This window comes from Echinops telfairi, unplaced genomic scaffold (assembly GCF_000313985.2).
Source record: "Echinops telfairi isolate 266 unplaced genomic scaffold, ASM31398v2 ScPeMD7_2;HRSCAF=8, whole genome shotgun sequence".
NCBI classification, from domain to species: domain Eukaryota; kingdom Metazoa; phylum Chordata; class Mammalia; order Afrosoricida; family Tenrecidae; genus Echinops; species Echinops telfairi.
The window spans coordinates 152,691-167,227 of NW_022103898.1; the positions used below are offsets into that span (position 1 = coordinate 152,691).

At 53.1% G+C, this 14,537-nt stretch overlaps 1 protein-coding gene across 1 annotated transcript; it reads left to right on the plus strand.

The window, feature by feature from the left end:
• Positions 1–10,778: 10,778 nt before the first annotated feature.
• ARSA (arylsulfatase A) lies at positions 10,779–13,665 on the plus strand. The gene is made up of 8 exons (XM_004700602.2): positions 10,779–11,291; positions 11,427–11,667; positions 11,759–11,977; positions 12,056–12,225; positions 12,362–12,486; positions 12,560–12,687; positions 12,846–12,948; positions 13,022–13,665. The coding sequence occupies exons 1-8, from the start codon at positions 11,077–11,079 to the stop codon at positions 13,561–13,563; spliced, it is 1,743 nt and encodes a 580-aa protein (XP_004700659.1). The 5' UTR covers positions 10,779–11,076; the 3' UTR covers positions 13,564–13,665.
• The last annotated feature ends 872 nt before the right edge of the window (positions 13,666–14,537 follow it).

Consider the following 14,537-nt stretch of genomic DNA (forward strand, 5'->3'; position numbering starts at 1 on the left):
TCATAACAATAGCAAAATTACAGTTATGAAGTAGCAATGGAAATAATTTTATGGTTGGGGGGGTCGCCACAACATGAGGAACTGTATTAAAGAGTCGCGGCATTAGGAAGGTTGAGAACAACTGATCCACCCTGAATTTCATATACAAAAAAATTATACAAAACAAAAACCAGAAACCGACCGCCACCATCAAAAATGATGACAAAATAAAACAGAGGAAAAGTTCAATGGAAAAGAAAGCAGACAATATTAAATCTAAAACAACTTTAAAATGGTATAAAAAAAAAAAAGGAAGGGGGAGAGTAAATGGTAAAGTGTTAGATTTTAACCTAACTGCATCTGCCAGAATCCACTTTACAGTGCTCTCTGTCTGGTGGTAAGGGTATTCACATCCTTGGACTATATTTAATCCAGTTCTATGGTAATTACTTAGACATAGAATAGCTATGTCTTATGGTGAGCATGTTAGTTTTTTAAGAAACTGACACTTTTCTAAAGTGATAGTTCCATTTTACATCCCAGCCAGCGCTGTATGAAAGGTTCGATTCCTTCATACCCTTGTCAACATTTATTGGTGTCAGTCTTGTTCAGCTTAGGTGTCTTGAAGCATGTGTAGTGGTATTTCATTGTAGTTTTAATTTGCATTTTTCTAATGACTAATAATGTTGAACATCTTTTCAGGTTTTTGTTGGCAATTCATATATCTTCTTGAAGTGTGTGGTCAAAATTTTTTTTTTTTGTGGTCAAAATTTTTTAATCGGGCAGTTTGAAATTTAGGAGCTCTTTATATATTCTGAATGCAAGTTTTTATGAAGTATATGCATATTTTTCTAATATAAGCAATATATGCAAATGTCCTCCCTAACTCTATCACTTGTGTCTTTTCATTTCTACAATAGTCTCTTTCAAAAAGCCAGAACTTTTAAAATTACCCAACTCAACTCGCCTGCTTTTCTTCTATGATTCGAATTCTTTGTGTTCTGTTGAAGAAATCTTTCACCTACCACAAGGTCACCGTTTTTCCCTGGAATTCTAAAGTTTCAGCTTTGCTGTACAGGTCGATGATCAATGTTAAATGAATTTTCCTTTACGATGTCAAGAAAGGTTGGTTTCCAGTTTCCCTTTGGAATGTCCAGCTATTCCAACACCATTAAAAAAAGAAAAGAGATCCCACTTCCCACTGAATTGACATTGTAGCTTTGCTGAAAATCAATTGACCACCTACATATGGGTCTGTTTTTGGACTCTAAATTGTTTTCCTTTGATCTCTGTATATATAACTTCTCCAATACGACCCTGTCTGGATTTCTGCAGCACAAACCAAATTCACAGTTATCTAGTGGGTTCTGACTCCTAGCAACTCCTATGGGACAGGCTAGAATTGCCCTGAGTTTCTGAGACTGGTTTTTTTGTTTATCTCCTTATTTATTTTATTGGAGGCTCTTACAGTTCTTATCACAATCCATACATACATCCACTGTGTCAAACACATCTGTACATATGTTGTCATCATCTTTTTCAAAACATTTTCTTTCTACTTGAGCCCTTGGTATCAGTTCCTCATTTTTTCCCTCTCTCCCCCACCCCACCTTCCCCCATGTCCCCTTGATAATTTATCGTTTTTTTTCTCATGTCTTTCTCCCATTGAGCAGCTGATGGTTTCAACTGCCAACCGTATGGTTAGCAGCCCAATCCGTAACCACTGTGCCACCAGGGCTTAATAGTCGTAAAATCAAATAGTGAAATCTCTACAACTTTGTTCGTTTAAAAAAAATTCTTTTTTTCAGCTACTCGGAGCCATTTTCATTTCTATGTAAATTCCTGAATCAGCTTGCGATTTCGGAGAGGACTGTGGTGGAGAAAAGCTTGACTGAAATGTGTTTGGTCTTGCTTTGCCTCTCAGCCTGCAGTTGGGGGGATGGACATCTTAATAACACTGCTCAGCTTCCAGGCCTGACCCTCCTTTGTCATGATCCCAGCAAAGAGTTTCTCATCATTTTCAGTGTAGAGCTCTTGTACTTTTTGCTAATTTTTTTATTAGAGCTTTATGTTGTTACATAACCTTCACTTTATTGCACTTGAATTTTTAAATTTCATTTTCTAATAGTCCATTTCTTGTACATAAAAACATTCCCAATTTTTGTCTGTTGGCAGCCAGTGGCTGTTCAATTCACTTAGTCGTTCGGGTCGGTTTTGTACAGACTCCTTCGATTTTCATCACGAACAATCAGGTCATGGCCAAAATGGGAAACTCAACATCCTTTTCCTTCTTCATGGCAGTGACCAGGCCCACCAGCACAGTGCTGTACAGATGTGGGAGGAATAGCACCCTTTCCTTGCTCTTAATCTTGGGAGGAAAGTCTTCATGTTTCACTCTTCTGTGTGAGGTTACTGCATGCTTTTCATAGATGACCTTTGCAGACCTGGCAATGTCTTTCCTAGTCTTTGGTTGGCAGGAAGCATTTCTTCATAAATGGATGTCTGATCTTGTTAAGGAACTTCCTTGAAACCTCACCTAAGGACTCCAAAGCCTGACTCCAATTGGCCGTGAAATAAGAGTTCCTTTACTCTGGGTTCTGTTAAAAAAGGAGAAAGTAGTGTGGACATTAGAATAGGCAACTAGCTGCCTGCCATGCTGGGTGGACAATTCTAAATCAATTACATCACATTTTAAAGTGACTATTCTATTGTCATCTGGTTCCACTGTTGCCCTCAAAATACATGGTGCCAATCCCATTGCCATTTTCTCTGTAGGCTGTTCGTTCCTTCAGGCTTCTCTTGGGTTCATCAGTTCCAACAGGAATGTGCCTGCGCGGTGTGTGAGTCTTAAGATGTCCTGCTGGGTTTGTTAGGGTTGCGGAATCTGGGGATTCTAAGCTATTGGGTTTTTGGATATTGCATCTCTCCAGAATCTCCTTTGGGGAGAGAGGAATATGTTAGAGTTTCTCATACTATTACCTTCAAAGTGTTCTCATCTTCTACACCATCTGTTCTAGTCGATCAAGGTCATTTCTTCAGGGCTGTCTTCTAGTTCACCTATTCTTCAGTTGCGTCTAATCTGCAATCTAACCCCCCTATTACAATTCCCACCATTTTATTGTTCATTTCTAGAAGCTGTACTTAGTTCCTTTTCAAACAGATTCCTTTCCTTTCTGTGGTTTTCAGATTCCTTTAGCTCTTTCTCCTTCCTTGTTCTTGTCTCATGTCTCTCTGTAAACACGGATGACATGCTTTGCTATCTTAGACTGTGGTCTCGTGTTTAGCCCCCCTGGTGGGCTGGTGGGCATGTCCTCCAGAGATGCCTTGGCTTCTGCCTTATGCCCCCGTTCTTACAGTTAACAGAGCACCTAATTTCTCAGTAGTCCTCAAGTACAGGTCATGTACATTGTAACCCTCAAACTCCTGTGAGTTAAGTGTACATTTATTCTCGGAGGAGACTGTCTTTCCCTCTGGTGGTGAGGTCAAAGGAGCCAAACTTCACTTCTCTGTCCTGGAAGCATCATTTTGTTTTGATGTCGTCCTCCACTGCCGCGCCTGTCAGAGATTGTGGGCGTTAGATCAGAATTTCAGTCCCAGCGTTTCACATAGCATGGCCCCAAGCCCTTCTTTGGGGCTCCCTGTGTAGACCCTAAGAGCCTTTCCACTTCTGGTCTGGGAAATGTTCCCAATTCCCCAAAGCCTTGCCACAGTGGCTGCAGCTCCTCTCATTCTGGGTTCTAGGTCTCGGGAGACTTCCCCAGCTTGCTTTGCAGCTCCGCGATCCATTTCAAAGAACGTTTATGGCATTGCGGTCAGCACCTCCGAAGTTTGGCAAAGGGAGAGGTCGGAACCTCTCGCCTCCTCCTCAGCAGCCTGGGTGATTGACCGGCCTTAAGCAGTGGAGAAATGGGTGTGGCAGGCGTAGCGCATCCTGGGACATTGACTCCGCCCTACTCCACCTGCTCCTCTCCACCCCTGTGCTATTGAAGGCGCTAGGGTTACAGCAAGTGGGCTCCTTGGTCAAGCTTGTCCCTGTCACTGAGTGATCTCTGTTATGAAATGGTAGCAGTGAGACTCTGTCTCGCGTACTTTGGACCGTTGTCTGGAGAAGGACATCGTGCGTGGTAAAGTGGAGGGGACAGCAAAAGAGAGGAAGGGCTTCGATGAGATGGAGGGACACTGTGGCTACAACCAGGGGATCAAGCACAGGAACAATTCTGAGGCTGGCACAGGAACGGGCAGTGTTCTTCTGTTGTGCACGGGGTCGTTATGGGTTGGAACCGACTTGAACCAAGTCGATGGCACCTCACCACAGCAACAATGGCAATGAGAGGCCTCTAACTGCCGGGGAAGACAGAGGAACCCCAAGGCCGATGCCCAGAGGTTGAGGTCAAACACACCTCCACCCCACAAACTTTTCCCAAGTCTGACACCAGGGATTGACACACAGACTTAGAGACTGGGAAACAGAAAGATTTCTCCCAAGTTGTCTCCCCCAAATATATGTTAGCCTTAGGACACTGCTTGCAGCTAATGATAGATGATTGTCCAGTTACCTCCCTGAAGCCAGTCAGTTGCCAGACTACAGGTAGGTTCCCTCCCTGCTGTTAAGGACAATGGGCTACTTTCCCCTAAAGGCTTGAGACCACTAGTCTGGTCCCTATAGATGGGGTTTACACCCTACTGATAATGGTTTCTATGGAGATCCAGAGAACAGGTCAAACCTGCTCAGTGACATCCAAAGTTAGACTGCCATCCTGAATCTAGGATCTGTCCTTCTTGTCACATGTATACCCTCAATCCCTCCTCTTCTTATTGCGTGTATATCCCTAGATTGTCCCCTACTCATTGCTGTATTACCTATAGTGCAACCCCTCCTGTGACGTGTGTCTTTACCTGTAATTAGTGGACTTGCACGCCCCCCCAAGATATATAGGCCTTGGTTAGCAATAAAGAGCTCTCTCCAGCTCCCCTTTTGGCCTCCTCTCCCATCCTCACTCCCCTGTTCCCTTTCCCCTTGTCCTCCTTCCCATCCCCCTCTAAAGCCCAGGTGAGCATGCTACTATGAAATGTGTCTGCCTCCATTATTTCAATCTCTCTTTTGTCTCATGCTCTCTAGGACTTTACTATAATATTTATATATCTCAACCGTACAATTGTGCTTATCAAACCCATGATTAGTGGGGGGAAGGGGCTGGCCCTCCCCCCACAGAGACAATATTCCTGATTGTGGAATTTATTAGGGAAGCTAACCAGTTACAATTAAGGATCAAGATCATCCTGGAAATAACGGAGCTCAGGGTACAGTTCTTCCATGCACTTCCAGGGTACTTTCTTTCTGTCACCAGACGGGCCCCACTCGGGTGAGAGAGTGTACACATCTTTAGCTCACCTAGAAATGCTCTGAGGTACTCCATTCTGTCATCAAGCCTTGGCTTGGGGGCACCCCACTCTCTCACTCTGTGGGCTAGCAACCCCATCCCAGTCTGCTGTCTGATCTGCCACAACCTCTGTCTCTTGAGCCCAGGAAGTTCTGCATTTTGCGAGCTCTCTTGGTCTGTGTGAGGCCAGGTTGACGAGATAGACAAATCCAGGAACACTCATATATGTATAAGAGAAAGCTTTATATCAGGAATTGTAGAGCAAGACAACATCCCAGTCCAGATCAAGTCCGTAAGTTTGATACTAGTCCATAAGTCCCTCTTCAGACACAGCCACATGCAATGCAAGAATCACAAGCCAGTGGGTACAAAGTCATGTGGATCCAATGGCAGTGGAAGCATTACAGGGCTTGCACAGATGTTCATGTGGCAACAGGAAGGTGAAGGTAGAGGGGACAGGGTGGGGGTGGAGGTACTCAGGGCCCTCCTTTTTTTTTTTTTTTTAAATCATTTTATTAGGGGCTCATACAACTCTTATCACAATCCATACATACATCAATTGTGTAAAGTGCATTTGTACATTCATTGCCCTCATCATTCTCAAAACATTTTCTCTCCACTTAAGCCCCCGGCATTAGGTCCTCATTTTTCCCCTCCCTCCCGGCTCCCCCCTCCCTCATGAGCCCTTGATAATTTATAAATTATTATTTTGTCATATCTTGCCCTATCCGACATCTCCCTTCACCCACTTTTCTGTTGTCTGTCCCCCAGGGAGGAGGTCACATATAGTTCCCTGTAATTGATTCCCTCTTTCCAACCCACTCTCCCTCTACCCTCCCAGTATCGCCCCTCACACCACTGGTCCTGTAGGGATCATCTGCCCTGGATTCCCTGTATTTCCAGTTCCTATCTGTACCAGTGTACATCCTCTGGTCTAGCCAGACTTGCAAGGTAGAATTCGGATCATGATAGTGGGGGCAGGGAGGAATCATTTAGGAACGAGAGGAAAGTTATATTTTTCATCGTTGCTACATCATACCTCAGGGCCCTCCTTATGAGAGGTCCATGCCCACAAGGAATCACCATCAGGCCATGGCCTGATTGACAGGCCAGACTCCACCTCTACACTTTTATATATCAAATTGGCATGAAATTATGTAATGGCCACAGGGTCCAACAAGCAGGGTATACTCCACCTCCTCTTCTTGATGGTAGTGAGGTCCCTCAGCCACTGGGATTGATTCTACTCAAGTCTGGACATGGCAAAACTGACCAATCATCACCCATGTGGGCCACAGGCACCTTATCCATGTATCCCCAGCCAATCACAGCAAGAGTGTTACACACCATATTTGCATGGGCCCACCCACTATTTTTGTGGACATTATCAGGCTATATATAAAAAGAGAAACCATGCATTTCCCTCAGAGTTCTGGGTCAGAGACTGTCAGTTCCCCTAACAGACTGACATCAGCCCCCTCCTCTCATGCTTCCCCTATGGCCCCTCAGTGCCTTGGCTGTCCCACTCAGTCACTGCCTGAGCCAGAGCTCACTTGTAGACCTTGCATCCCTGTGTCCAATTTGAGCAGAGAGGGATGCAAGACAGAATTTGTGCCACAGCGCCATTGGCAAAGTGGGTGAGGACTAGCCCGAGCTCCTGAGAACTGCCCCATTAGGTTTCTGCGCCGTGCAGAGAGCATGAGGGCAGGGATCCCCACAGCTTTCACCCACAAGCCACACAGACCTGGACTGAGGGGCTGTGTAGAGCCCAGAGCCCCCAGCTCTGCACATTTTGCTGGACTTTCTGTGAGTGAGAAAGGAATGTGTACTGAGCTTGTAAGATGTGGGGTTTCTTTTCTTTTCTCTAAGATCAGGGGTTTCTGTCAGAGAAACTGGTGGTCCCTCCGCTGGTGCAGGAAGAGTACCTCCCAAGGGAGAGGCGCCCTGGCTGGCTCACAGATGGCCAGTCACTCTCGCCTCCCTGAGAGCATGCAAATCCAGGCAGAAAGTAGCACAGCCAGGCTGCTGGTGCTCACCAGGTGCACAGTGAGATGGACTCTGGCCACACATTGACTGTGGGGGGAGGGGAATCCTGTGTCACTTGGTCAGCTCTGGCAGGAAGGCAAGCACAGCTGCGGGTCACCTGCAGGCAGAGGGCTGCGCCTGTGAGCCGACCCCCACCCAGACCTTGCAGGAGGATCTGTGAATGCAGCCTGAGTTGCGGTCTCCCTCCACACCTGTTTGTCCTGGGGACACAGCCAACCAGCCCCCAAATCTTCCTGCCTGGGGCAGCCACCTGGTCTCTGCCACCCGGGACCCCATCTCCCTTCGAAGTGGGCTTCTCTTAGGAGACTACTGTCCTCAAGGTGCTGAGAGGGGTACACACAGCTGGAACTGTCCCCCTCCACCCACCACCACCCACCCAGAGTAGCTGGGAAGCAGGGGGGAGGGGACTGGGGAGAGAAGGCTGGGAAGGGTGAGGCTGCAAGAACGTGCCCAGCCATGGCTCTCTCCACCTGTTCAGTCCCTCACGTGGCCAGGTGCCCACCTCCAGCCAGCCCCTGGCTGGCCGGGGAGAGGGCTGTCCCACCCTCACCCACAGGCAGAAAGAAAGGCCCCACAGAGTTCACTCCAAGGCCCCCTCCCCCATCTGTGGGCGAGAGTCTGGAATTAGCAATGCCCCAGGAGTCCAAGCCAGCTCCCCACGGCAGGTGGGCAGCCTCCAATCTGGGCCCTGTCCCAGGCTGATCCTCTCACAGAGAGGGCAGCCTGGCTCCCCCTCCCAGACTCCTGCAGCAGCACCAAAAAAAGGATTCACCTTCACCGCCAAAGACAGCAGCAGCTCACAGAGGCCAGCTTTGAACAGCCGTAGCAGCAACCGTCCCAAGGGCCTGAGGTCAGGGTGGGCAGAATCTGCTGCTTCTGGGTACATGCAGTCCTGCGTGCCCCCAGAGCCCCTGGGACACACGAGCTATGTCACACCATCCTCTCAAGCAGGAGAATAATGGGCAGGTCCTTGCCACCTGGGGCAGTTCCCAGCTTGCACTTGAAAGACAGGCACACACTTCTGGTTTATTCTATTTCAACGCCAATTCCTGGCGCCGACCAGCTGTGACAGCTCCAATTACAGCTTCAAAGATTTCTGAGCCACAGATACGCATTCAGCCCCAGTGCTAGAGCCCCGCCCGCCGCAACCAACCCTCCCCACCGACCCGGAAAGTTTGCACCCACGCACAGGCCCAGAAGCAGGCCAAGCCTGGCCCAAGCCCCACCACCACCACCACCACAACTCGAGCACACACACACCGAGAATGCTCTCCACCCCAGATAGTCTGAGGGGGTCTGCATTTTACTAAGACCCTTGGCCATTTATAACAGAAACAAAATCTGAAGGGTGCCCTGTTTGAAGGCCGGCCCAGAGGCATGGCCTCACCTGAGGCTGATCCCTCCCTGCCCTCTGGACAAGGACATTGCCCCTGGAACTTGGCTTCCTGCCAGCTGCCCAGTCTTTGGAGTGCAAAAGAGGGAGGCATTGCATGAGATGGCTTGCCACAGTGGACTTGGACATAAGACAGCAGTGAGGAGGGTACAGGATGCAGCGCTGTTTCATTCTGTGAGTCTGAACTAACCGGACAGCACCTAACAGTAGGAAAGTGCAGCTCCCCAGCCAGACCGGCCACTGGGGATTGCATCTTGGGCCTCCCAGTCCATGCTGCTTGCTCAGCCCCATCGAAAAATATGGCTGGTGCTGGCTGGTCCCGACAGCTAATGGCATCCGGGCTCCACCGTTCTGGGTCACTGGGACCTCCCCAAAGGGATGACATTAGGAGCAGGTATCAGAGACCAAAGACCAGGGGCTAGGGGTCAGTTGTTTTTTGGGGGGGGTATCCTGCCCTGGGTGTACTGTCCTAGGAGGAGCTGCTGAGGGTGGTGGTGGGGGGTGGGGACTGGCAGTTATATAATCTCCTGTCAACTTTCAAAGGGGTGGAGTCTAGTGTGTCAATCAGGTCACAGCCAATAAAGCCTCTGTGTGGACATGGCCTTCTCCTGGGGGTTTTGGGAACTCCTGTCTTCCTCCCTGGAGGTGGGACACACACTGTCCGTTTCATCTTCCTGATGACAAGCTACATGGAGACACACTGATGGAGCCAGAGCCCTGGAGCTGGAGGAGCCACATGGAGACCCACACCAGTGCTGAGATGCTTCTACTGCCACTGGATCTACAAGACTTTCCACCCCCTGGCCTGCGATCTTCCTGCAATCAGCATCATTGCATGGATGCGTGAGTCTGAAGAGAAATTCATGAACTAGTATTGGACATATGGGCTGATATTGGATTTATGGACTTGATCAGGACTGGGCTGGGTTGTTTCTTAATATACAATTGCTCTTTGATCTAAAGTTCTCTCTTACACACAAGTGTCAATGAATTTGTTTCTCTAGTCAACCCGGGCTAACAGGGGTACACCTCCCTAAGAGGAGCTGCCTTGGGGGAATCTTCCCTGGGTGGGCCTGTGTGAGTGACACAGTCCTGGAGACACTGCTCGTGGTAGGTCCAATGACTTGCCCCATGCAGGGGCCCTTTCGGGTGCTAGCACTATGCTGACAAACACTTTGCTTTCCTGCACTACAGCTCAACAAAGGAACAGAGTCGGCCATCTGCCCAGGACCCTGCAGAAAGGAGCGAGACCCCACTTAGCTCCTCGAGATTGCCCTCCTGACCTGGCACCACCCACGTTCACAAAGGACTGGCATCGGGGAGGATTTTTCCTTGTCCTGAGGGAAGCCACAGGTCTGTCTCCCGAATCTCACTTATGTATGGTTCCCTGCGGTTTCATCCAAGTCAGCAGTTAGAAGCCACCAGTCGCTCAGAGGGAGAAAGACAAGGCTCTGAACAGGAACAGGGGCAGCTCAGGTCCCTGAGCTTTGAGCAGCTCCATCTGGATCTGCTCATTCGCGGGGTAAAGGGCCACGCTGTCGCTGGTGCCCGGGCCTGCAAAACAAGGGCCTTCTCCCAACAGGAGCAGCCCCATTCTCCGCAGTTCGGTCTGGGCCTGGCCGTCGCTAACAGCCCAGGGATGAACGGAGTAGCCCGAGAACTGGCGCAAGAGGATAAAGCCGCACCCTGCGGGGCGCAGGACCGCTACCCTGGTGGCACGACTCGGCGGCCCCGCCCCTAGACACGCCTCCGGACTCTCGAAAGCGCGGCGTTGGCCCTCTCACATCCCGCCCCCGAACCCGCGCAATCACAGCCAGCGCAGGCCCCGCCCAGTCCGGCCGCGCGCAGCCCCGTTCTCCCAACTGGGGGCGGGGCAGAGGCGGGGCCTCGCGGAGGCGGAAGCGCTCTCTGCGCTAGCGGTGGCCCGCGCCCGTGGCTCCGCCCCTTTTCGGCCTTCCGCCGCGGCTCAGGCTTAGGGCCCTCCAGGTGAACGAGGTCAGGCCGCCGGAGAATCTGAAGGTGTCCTGGTCCTTGAAGGCGTCAGGGGCTCAGGGGCTCGTATCCCGGGCCACGGCCTCCTGGCTTCTGTAGGGTCCGGGTCTCCAGGGACGAGTCCGAGTTTGTCCCGAGGGAGGGGGGTTTCCTCCTGGACCGAGGGTCTCCAGCCAGGAGTGACACCTGAGTCTGGGGTCTTTGGGGTGGGGTCACGCCTGGTCCTGGAGTCTCCGGTCAGTTTGCCCTCCTCCCCAGGGGTTGGGGGCAGGCCCTTCTGTCGCCATGGGGGCTCTGTGGCCCCTCGCGCTGGCCCTGGCCGGCCTGACCGCGGCCGGCCCTCCGAACTTCGTGATCATCTTTGCCGACGACCTGGGCTATGGGGACCTAGGCGCCTACGGCCACCCCAGCTCCGCCACCCCCAACCTGGACCAGCTGGCCGCAGGGGGGCTGCGGTTCACCGACTTCTACGTCCCGGTGTCCCTGTGCACGCCCTCGCGGTGAGTGGGCAGAGGGGGGCCGCTGCGGTCACTGCATCATGGGACTAGAAGTGTCTGTCCCCACCAGCCCCTGCCCTTTTCTCCGCTCCCCGGCAGGCCTCCCGCTGCCTCACAGACAATGTGCCTTGTCTGCAGGGCCGCCCTCCTGACTGGCCGGCTCCCGGTTCGTGTGGGCATGTACCCTGGAGTCCTGGAGCCCAGCTCCAAGGGGGGACTGCCCCTGGAGGAGGTGACCCTGGCTGAGGTCCTGGAAGCCCGCGGCTACCTCACAGGCATTGCTGGAAAGTGGCACCTCGGAGTAGGCCCTGAGGGGACCTTTCTGCCCCCACACCAGGGCTTCCACCGCTTCCTGGGTATTCCATACTCCCACGACCAGGTAGGAAACGCCCACTGGGGGCCGGGGTGCTCTCCCACGGAGCCTCCCTCCTCCCACAGCCCCCAGACCCCTTACCGGAGCCACTCCTCAGGGCCCCTGCCAGAACCTCACGTGCTTCCCACCTGACACCCTGTGTGAGGGCAGCTGTGACCAAGGCCTGGTCCCTATCCCACTGCTGGCTAACCTCTCTGTGGAGGCACAGCCTCCCTGGCTGCCTGGGCTGGAGGCTCGCTACCTGGCCTTTGCCCAGGACCTCATGGCCGATGCGAAACGTCAGGGCCGCCCCTTCTTCCTCTACTACGCTTCCCACGTGAGTACCCGCCCTGCCCCGTCCCACCCCCCCGGCCTGTCTGTGTCCCGCCGTGCTGACCCTACCCTCTGCCGCCAGCACACCCACTATCCCCAGTTCAGCGGGAAGAGCTTTGTGGGGCTCTCCGGCCGCGGGCCATTTGGGGACTCCCTGATGGAGCTGGACGCGGCCGTGGGGGCCCTGATGGCCACCATTGGGGACCTGGGGCTGCTCAGGGACACGCTCGTCATCTTCACTGCTGACAACGGGTATGCAGCCCTTCAGCTGGCACTGGCTGAGGAAGGCGGGGTGGGGCCAAGACTGGGCCACAGCCCCCTAGGTGGTAGAGGTTGGGGCTGAAGGCCTGGGTGCCTTATCGCTGACGGTCTATCTGGTGTTCCCCAGGCCCGAGACCATGCGCATGTCCCGTGGTGGCTGCTCCGGCCTCCTGCGTTGTGGGAAGGGGACCACCTATGAAGGGGGCATCCGAGAGCCAGCCCTGGCCTTCTGGCCAGGCCACATCACTCCTGGTCAGTCCTCAGGTCTTCTCCAGGTAGACCCAGCGCCCTCCCAACTGAGTGATTGACAGACATCTGCTCACAGGGGTGACCCACGAGCTGGCCAGCTCTCTGGACCTGCTGCCCACTCTGGCCGCCCTAGCTGAAGCCCCACTGCCTAATGTCACCCTCGATGGCTTTGACCTCAGCCCCGTGCTGATGGGCACAGGCAAGGTAGGCTGTAAGCCCAGGGGCTGGGAACCTGAGGGAGCATGGTGTGCGTGTGGGCATGAGCATGGGCAGTGTCCCTTGCTCTAGTTGACTGCTAGGCAAGTGACCCTGGCTGATGGCTCCTGGCCTCCCCAATTCCATGACCCCTGCCTTTGCCCCAGAGCCCCCGGAAGTCCCTTGTCTTCTACCCGAGCTACCCCAATGAAGTCCAGGGGGTCTTCGCTGTCCGGAGCGGAAAGTATAAGGCTCACTTCTTCACCCAGGGTAAGCCCTCCCCGCCTCCCTCCTGCCTCCTGCCTCCCCACTTCTACGTCCCCACTCATCCCCTGCCCACCAGGTTCTGTCCAGAGTGACACCACTGCCGATCCGGCCTGCCAAGCCACAAGCCCGCTGACCGCCCACGAGCCCCCACTGCTCTTTGACCTGTCCACGGACCCAGGCGAGAACTACGACCTCCTGGGGGGTGTGCCCCTGATCTCTCCAGAAGTGCTGCAGGCTCTGAAGGAGATCCAGCTGCTCAAAGCCCAGTTTGATGCGGAAATCACTTTCAGCCCCAGCCAGATGGCCCAAGGGGAGGACCCAGCACTGCAGGTCTGCTGCCGGCCTGGCTGCAAGCCCTGGCCAGTTTGCTGCTCCTGCCCAGACCAGGGCCCCAACTTGGGCCTCAGTGGAGAACCCCAACTCCATCCTGAGCCCCATGCCCTGCCCCAGCCTGAGCCCCCATCTCAGCCTCAAACTTCGCTCCAACCCCAGCCCAAGCCCCAGGCCGTGTCCCAGCTGGAGCCCCACCCTGAGCTCCAGCCTTTCCCTAAGAACCCTGAGATCCGGCCCCATCTTGAGCTTCATCCTGGCCCCCCCAGAGACCTGGACCATTTGTGACTATGAGCCTATTTACGCGGGTGCAGGTATGTGCAGGTGTGCTTGTACCTGTAAGGATGATAACATGAGCTGACACACAGGTTGTGTCCAGCCCCACTCTGACCTGTAGGTGTAATATTTCATCTAACCCTCATGCTAACCCTGTGAGGTAGGTGCCGTGTCCACGGAAGTGCGAAAGTGGCTAAGGGCTCGTGTCTGCTGGGAGCTGGGGCAGGGATGGCGGGGAGAGGGACAGGCCCTTCTCAGGTCTGTGGGAGGAGTGGAAGAAGCAGGCAGCCTAGGGAGGCCCAAAGGCACCTGGAAGGTGGTATCAGCAGGTCCTGAGGGCTCCACTTGAACTCCTGACCCCGAGAGCCAGCCCTTCCCCAGCAGACAAGGTCACCTTTGAACACCATGTCAGGTTGTGTCTCAACAAAAAGACCATAGCCAACCCCTGCCACCTGCCCAGCTGTGTCCCCTCTTTGCTGAGGTCCCAGCACAGCCACCTGTGCACAAAGGACCCAGCTCCCTGCCCCACTCCTCCCCATGCCAGCCCCCCCACCCCCATCCCCAACAATGGTCATGCCCACTCAGTCACTGCTGGGAGCGGAGATGGTGGGAAGCAGTGCATGTGCAGGGCGCTGGGCCTTTTCCCCAGCATGCAAGTAGGACAATGCCCATGAGTGTTTCCTGGGCAAGAGGCATGGGGCTGGGGCTGGTCATGAGGCCCCCAGGTGTGGATAGTCCATGAACATCTGAGAGGGCAGCTACCTTCTGCTCACAGATCCACTGCCTGGCCAACTGTTGGACGAGCAGCCAGTATGCATCTGTGCCCAGGGTATCTGGGGAGGGGCCAAGGGGCAGAGAAGCAGGCCCTCTTAGCCCCCTTGCTCTTGCCTGGATGCATTTGTGTGCAGAGATGTGTTTCTTGTTGCTGTAACTGCTTTTTCCCAATGAACTATCCTGTGGGCTCTCTCACATACACTCAGGTGAGT

Coding starts and splice junctions, on each gene's coding strand:
- ARSA (XM_004700602.2), top strand. CDS start 11,077: ATGGGGGCTCTGTGGCCCCTCGCGCTGGCCCTGGCCGGCCTGACCGCG. Junction 11,292..11,426: donor TCCCTGTGCACGCCCTCGCG/GTGAGTGGGCAG, acceptor CCTTGTCTGCAG/GGCCGCCCTCCTGACTGGCC. Junction 12,487..12,559: donor GCCAGGCCACATCACTCCTG/GTCAGTCCTCAG, acceptor ATCTGCTCACAG/GGGTGACCCACGAGCTGGCC.